This window comes from Sceloporus undulatus, chromosome 2, assembly GCF_019175285.1.
Source record: "Sceloporus undulatus isolate JIND9_A2432 ecotype Alabama chromosome 2, SceUnd_v1.1, whole genome shotgun sequence".
Classification (NCBI taxonomy): Eukaryota; Metazoa; Chordata; class Lepidosauria; order Squamata; family Phrynosomatidae; genus Sceloporus; species Sceloporus undulatus.
In genome coordinates this window covers 6,711,001-6,718,068 of record NC_056523.1, presented here as the reverse complement: position 1 = coordinate 6,718,068, position 7,068 = coordinate 6,711,001, and the positions used below count along the sequence as shown (strand labels likewise).

At 40.1% G+C, this 7,068-nt stretch overlaps 3 protein-coding genes across 7 annotated transcripts in view; all 3 read left to right on the top strand.

Annotated features, from left to right (window-relative positions):
* Positions 1-7,068, top strand: part of LOC121924248 (zinc finger protein 25-like) — a 35,005-nt gene that overhangs the window by 14,193 nt on the left and 13,744 nt on the right. The gene's annotated exons all lie outside the window — the stretch shown is intronic.
* Positions 41-5,876, top strand: LOC121924253 (gastrula zinc finger protein XlCGF26.1-like). 2 transcript variants are annotated; one of them, XM_042455545.1, is made up of 5 exons: positions 41-534; positions 975-1,095; positions 1,747-1,832; positions 2,176-2,296; positions 3,419-5,876. In XM_042455545.1, the coding sequence occupies exons 1-5, from the start codon at positions 406-408 to the stop codon at positions 5,185-5,187; spliced, it is 2,226 nt and encodes a 741-aa protein (XP_042311479.1). In that variant the 5' UTR covers positions 41-405; the 3' UTR covers positions 5,188-5,876. The 2 variants fall into 2 exon arrangements, with proteins under 2 accessions (XP_042311479.1, XP_042311480.1); XM_042455546.1 differs by having other exon boundaries at positions 414-852.
* Positions 5,705-7,068, top strand: part of LOC121924261 (zinc finger protein 883-like) — a 12,468-nt gene continuing 11,104 nt past the window's right edge. The window contains exon 1 of the mRNA XM_042455563.1: positions 5,705-5,838. The gene's annotated coding sequence lies outside the window, so the exon portion shown is untranslated. The remainder of the gene's footprint in view (positions 5,839-7,068) is intronic.

Sequence of the window (7,068 nt, the reverse complement as noted above, 5' to 3'; positions counted from 1 at the left end):
GTTTGGAATGTTTTTTCTTTAAATTGTGAGCTTTTTACATTTTATACTGATTTAATTGATTTCCTTGTGAGCTGCCTTGAGTCCCACTCCAGGAGAAAGCAAGCATATAAATGATGTATGTATAGCTTTTAGAGAAAAGCTGAGTAGTGTGGCAGTTTTACTCTGACTTAGAAGGAAAAGACACCTTCAGTCATGGTGTTGGTCTTCAATACAGAGGGCAGGAGCAAATTTCTAGAGTGAAACTAAACATTTAGCTCAAGCTTCTCCAGCTCAAGAAAGCATTCTTCATGCTTCTCTCACAAAACATCTTTCTTTACTTTCTAGGATTTGGTGCCCCCATGTTTTTTGCTTTGAGGCAGGATCTGGCAACAGGCTTCTTTGGCTATTTTGGAAGCCAAATAAAATATGGAAAAGAAAGGCTCAGCTGGCCCTGAGTTAAGAAAAGGCCTTCCACATCTTTCAGCTGGGAGCAGTGAGAAATTCTCCAGAGCAACACCACAGAAGAGCCTGACAGAAAATACGTCCCATTCAGAGGTACAGCGGGAGCATTTTAAGCAGTTCTGCTACAAGGAGGACCAAGGGCCCCTGAGAGGTTTGCAGCCGACTCCACGCTCTTTGCCATCAGTGGCTGAAGCCAGAGAGACATGCTAAAGCTCAGATCCCAAACCTAGTGATCCTGGACCAGTTCCTGGCTGTTCTTCCCCCAGAAACCTGGATCAGGGACTGTGGGACAGAGACCTGTTGCCAGGCAATGGCCCTGAGCGAAGGTTTTCTAATGAGCCAGACAGCAGAGAATAAGCAGGAAAGGTAGCACAGGGGAGAAAATGTTCTCCTAGTAATTTAAAAAATATTGTAAGTATCTGACCCAATCTGTTGCTTGGAAATCATCAAGAAAGGGAGATCCAAAATCATTTCTGATCTTTTCTGATCTTTCTCTATATGATGCTTATTATTGTCCCCCCCCCTCCCCGCAGGAGCTCATTGTAGAAGAGTGTGGCAACTTTCCTGTGCCAGAGAAGGCTTTCTCGGACTCTGGAAAAACAGTGCAGTTCAAGTGGATGGTACAGCGAGATGAGAGAAGGACAACTATGATGGGTAAAGAATCAGTGGACATTTCCCAACTTAGTCTCCCCATCTTGGGTCTGCCTGAAATAGGTGGACTGATTGTCTGCTCCCTTGAGGAGCCCATGTGGGGAAGGGATCAGTCACCAGTAAATGTTTTGTTTCAACTGTTTAAGGATTTTCTGTTCAAACCAGCAACTTCAAGAGCCTTTATGGTAAACAGGAATTAAATTAAACATAAAGGGAAGCACACAGCTGGTATATCTCTTCGCAAATATGCAAAACTAGTATAAGTGCAGCTGAAGGGATGGTTCTGAAGATTGATAATCTAAGTCAGACTGTTCTCTGCTTTTACTCCCTTTCAGTGTGGGAAGAACATGGGTATTGCTAACTGCCAGAGTTAGAGAAACACAATATTACAGTAATAACTGCCAGAATTAGAGAAATCTATCCACCCCCAAGTTTGATATTCATGCACAGAAAATGCCAGTGAGTTTTTTATGATATTGTGCCCTTCTGAAGACTTCACTGGGAAGCTGCTTTGGGAGTCAGTTTTCCTTGGTATATTTCCTTGTGCCCTCTACAAAAAATGTCCCCTTAAATATCTTTGGTTTTGTTTGCATGAGTAGGAAAACATGGTAGTCAGGAGCAGAGAGAACAGTTTTGCCTTTTGTTTCCCTCCAGACAATGAAAAACAGCCATGGCCAAAATCTTGCAGTTCCTCTCTTCCTTTTGATACACTGAGAACTGCTTCTGCGCACCAGGTTCAGGTAGGGGCCTGAGCCAAGAAGGAGTCAAGCTGGGGTCTGGTTCCCTGCTTGTCTCTCTGGGCCAGGCAGAACCGCTCCCTTTTCCTTTCTTTTAATAGAAGTTATTCACTAAATTGGCTATGAGTGCCTTTATACAAAAAAGCAGATTGCTTCTAACAGCCCTAAACTATTTCCTTTTGTAGTTTTTTTGTGGGTTTTTCTGGCTATGTGGCCATGTTCTAGCAAAGAAAAACCCACAAAAAATTATGGATGCCAGCCATGAAAGCCTTCGACTTTACTATTTCCTTTTCTTTTCCAATTCACTTCTGCATGTTTGGCTGATGGGTATCATTTCTTTTTCTAGGTGACATTTGAGGAAGTGGCTGTATATTTCAGTAAGGAGGAATGGGCCTTGCTAGATCCAAAACAAAGGACCCTGCATAGGGAAGTCATGGAGGAGACTTTGGAGATGGTCACTTCTCTTGGTAAGGCTCCCTTCTTCTCAAGCTTAGATCAAGTCAGTTTGCAAGTACAGTAGTAGTGAAACTCTTATTATCTGTTTCTGCTATCTTGTTGCATTTCAATAGTCTTAAATCATCCCCTCCCTGCTGGTTTGGTTTCAGGGATCTCTTCACAGGAAATCCTAAACTGGCTCACCTTGGTCAAGGCTACAGTGGATGATTTCAGGAAACAGACAGCCCATTTGCAGCATGTAGCACATCTACACTTCTAATTAATGTTAATGTATTCAATGCTTTATGTTTTTAAAATGATCATTTGTTTAATTTTTATAAAATGATGTGTATACTTTTGTTGCCACATTTGAATAGTTTTAATCTGTATTTTTAAATATGTTGCAAGCTGCCTAGAGTCTCATTATTCAGAGAAAGGCAGGACAGAAATTACTAAAGTAATAATAATGGTGGTAGCAGTAGTAGTAGTAGTGTAATGCAGTGGGAACTTAGTATCTGCTGGAGTTTGGTTCCAGAACCTCCTGTGGATACCAAAAGCCATGGATGCTAAAGTCCCATTAAATACAGTGACATAGTAAAATGGTGTCCTTTATAAAATAGTAAAATCAAAATTTGCTTTTTGGAATTTATGTATTTTAGAATATTTTCAAGCCATGGCTGCTTGAATCCATGGGTTAAAAATCCGTGGCTATGGAGGGCTGTAATAATACAGTCCTCCTTCCATTCTCGCAGCTTTGGAATTCGTGTCCCTCACTTATGCATGAGGGATGAATGGAGGGGAAAATAATGGGGTGCACCTACATTCAAGCCAATGGGGCTTGAATATATGCAAAACTCCATTTTTGCAAAAAACAGAGTGTTGACTGTATATATCAGTTTTTTATTGAGGATTTGGTATAGCACCTGTGGACTGCAGTACAGTCCCTCTTCCTCATTTTTAATTAAGAGGATGATCTATCTTATCAAATAACTGCTTCAAGCAGTCTCTACCACAGGCTTCTCAGGAGAGCAACTGGGAGACGCTGTTGAGTTTTGTATGTCATTCCAGTAGTCTGCTCACATTAATGTCTGTTAAGCGGTCATGTTAATTCAGTCTTTATTTCTGACTTGGACTATGTTTTTCCTCCTTGCCAGGAAGTGATATAAATGGGATTGAAGACCTAATCAGGCCCATGGTCAAAAGAGCCAGAAATAAAGAGAAGGAAGAGAAAAGAATCAGAATGGATACTCAAGAGAAGAGGAGGGCCACCTCCCCTGGATTTCTGGGTCTTGATATTTCTGGAATTTCAGTCCCCCAAAGTGCTCAAAGAGCAAAGGAAGGAAGTGAATGTTTTTGTTTTGATTGTGGGAGACGTTTCAGCTGTAGAGCAAGCCTTAATCATCACAGGAGAATTCACACAGGGGAAAAATCTTGTGAGGATGATGAGAGTAGAAACATTGACAGTTATAGGAAAAAACTAATTTCCCATGAAATATCTCAAATAACAGAGAAACGATTTAAATGTTTTAAATGTGGCAACAGTTTCAGGTGTAGGCCACAGTTTCTGGAACATCAAAGACTGCACTCAGGGGAGAAATCATTAATAGGCTTGGAATGTGGAAAAAGTCATAAAGCAGCACATAAAAAAGCTTTTAAATGCTTGGAATGTGGAAAGAGCTTCAGTTGGAAGATAAGCCTCATTCATCATCAAGCAACTCACACAGGGGAGAAACCATTTAAATGCTTGGAGTGTGGAAAGAGCTTCAGGCAGAAGATAACTCTTATTCGGCATCATGCAGTTCACACGAGGGAGAAACCATTTGAATGCCTGGAATGTGGTAAGAAATTCATTCGAAAGGAACACCTTGCTTCTCATCAAGCAATTCACACAGAGGGAAAACCTTATAAATGCTTGGAGTGTGGAAGGAGCTTCCGTTGGAAGAGAAGCCTCATTCCTCATCAAGCAATTCACACAGGGGAGAAGCCATTTATATGCTTGGAGTGTGGAAGGAGTTTCAAACAGAAGATCCACCTCACTTATCATCAAGCAGTTCACACAGGGGAGAGACCATTTAAATGCATGGAATGTGGAAAGAAATTCAGTCAAAAAGAACATCTCACTTGTCATCAAAGAATCCATACAGGGGAGAAGCCATTTAAGTGCTTGGAGTGTGGGAAATTCTTCCGTCGGAAGGCACATCTCACTTCTCATCAAACCACTCACACCGTGGAGAAACCATTCAAATGCCTGGACTGTGGAAAGAGTTTCAGCTGGAAGAGAAGTCTCACTTGTCATCAGTTAACACACAGAGAAGAGAAACCATTTAAATGCCTAGAGTGTGGGAAAAGTTTTCGTTCGAAGCAAAGCCTTGCAGCTCATCAAACAACTCATGCAGCAGAGCAACCATTTAAATGCACAGAATGTGGGAAAAGTTTCAGCTGGAAGAAAAGCCTAACAGATCATCAGGCAAGTCACACAGGAGAGAAACCATTTCAGTGCCTAGAATGTGGGAAAAGTTTCAGTTGGAAGTCAGGCTTCACTCTTCACCAATTAACTCACACAGGAGAGAAACCATTTAAGTGTTTGGAGTGTGGAAAGAGTTTTAATCGGAAGACCCACTTCAATTCTCATCAGGCAGTTCACACAGGGGAAAAACCATTTAAATGTCAGGAATGTGGGAAAAGTTTCAGTTGGAAGTCAGGCTTCACTCGTCATCAGTTAACTCACACAGCAGAGAAACCATTTAAGTGTTTGGAATGTGGAATGAGTTTTAACCAAAAGATGCACCTCACCACTCATCAAGCAGCTCACACAGGAGAGAAACCATTTAAATGCCAGGAATGTGGAAAGACTTTCAGTCGTAAGAGTTACCTAGCTGCGCATGAATTGGATCATACAGGGGAGAAACCATTTAAATGTTAGCAGTACAGAAAGAGTTTCACTCAGAATGGACAAACTGCTATTTATCAATTAACTCATGCAGGGAAGATACCATTTGAATGTGAGGAATTTGAAAAGATGTCAGAAAACTTAGCTTGCTTGAGCAACTTTCAATCAGAAGACAAACACTTTTCATCTGTCTCTACACACAGGGGAAAATCCATTTGAATGCCTGGAATATGGAAATGGTTCTGGACAGGAACCAACACAGAAATTCTCAAAGGAAGACACCATAAAAATGCTTGGTGTGTGGGAAAAGTTTTAGTTGGGGGAAAAAACTAATCTTAAAATAGTTCATGGAGTGGAGAATCCATTTAAACAATGTAGTATTTAGAGCTTGGAAAGAGGCATAGGAGAACAATACATTTTCACATCAAACCATTGCCTAATTACTTTTTATAGTAGAGAAAGCTAACTGTGATTTCAAAAATGATAGAACAGGGGACCCAGATATAAACACACCATCAGTGCAATGTTTGGTGGAATCCTTGAAGAATCAAAGATGTTGGTTGAAGATCGTTACCTTCTTTCTACATTACATAATTAAGATCTATTTTATGAATAGAAGCTCATCCATGGTCAAAGAAAAGACTATTCCTTATCTAGCAGCACTCGTGTTAGCTTTGCCATTTAGTGAGTGTCAAATAAATTCTCTATGATGGTTTTACAAATGTTTGAAATTATCCCTCTATCTTGAGAAAATTACTTATGCATTAAATTTCATGTGCTGAAGTTCTCAACAACCCTAATGATCTTCCTATAATCTTATTAAGCTAGCATGCATAAAAAAGCACTAACTTGGGCAAGTCAGGATTATTTGAATTCATCTATTTTTTCCTAAAATAGCTATAAAGAGTTTACTATTTATAAAGAGATTTTCATTTATTCTATATGTACCTGCTTGTTTCAATCTGGCAAATATGTGTAAAAAAAAGTCCAATCTGAGACCACTTTAACTACTAGGGAATCCTGGGAACTGTATGTGTAGAGTTCTTGTAGGACCTTTGAGACTAACCGAATGAAATTGGCAGCACGAGCTTTTCTAGACTTCAGTCTACAGTACTTCCTCAGGCACAGGTGCATGCATATATATATATATATATATATATATATATATATATATATGCATGTGCCATTGGTATATGAGGATGTCAATTCCAATTACTGTACAAATCCTTTGTAACTGAAGTTGCAGGTCCAGTTTAAAAGATGGTTGTTAATGCACAAAGGCATAGGAAACTGGTCTTGGTGCATAGAGATAAACTGGCAGATCCAGTTTTGCAATGGGACTAGCCTGTGATGGGAGAAATAGATGAATATAGGGCACCTGCGAAGATGCTGTCTGATAGCGTTAGTGTGTGTAGTGAGTCAAGAAACCATTGTCTTTGTTCAATCCATTGCTGAGGGACTGTAGTATGTGGATGAATCCAGTTCTACTGTTTCTCTTTCCAATTTACCTTTGTAGTTCTTTTGTTCAAGAATCGCTGTTCTGAGGTCTGAGATGGAACGCCCAGGGAGATTGAAATGTCCTGCCTGCCACCGGTTTTTGTCTACAGTATTCCCATTCCTAATGGCTGATTCATGTCCATTTATCCTCTGGCGCCTGTTTGCCTGATTTAGAGTGCCAATGGGCATTTTTTGACATTTGCATGTTTTTGTGTTAATTTTATATGGTTTTATCTAGATGTTTTTAATTGTCTTAAAATTTTTACTGTAATATCTTTTTAAAAGTTTTTATCTTGTCAGAGGCCTTGGGTCCCTTTCTGGGAGAAAGGCAGCAGAGAGAGGCTTGATGGATATGTCTCTGGCTACTCTCTTCTCTCCTTAACAGTCCAATACCCATGACAATTTGGAATATGGAAG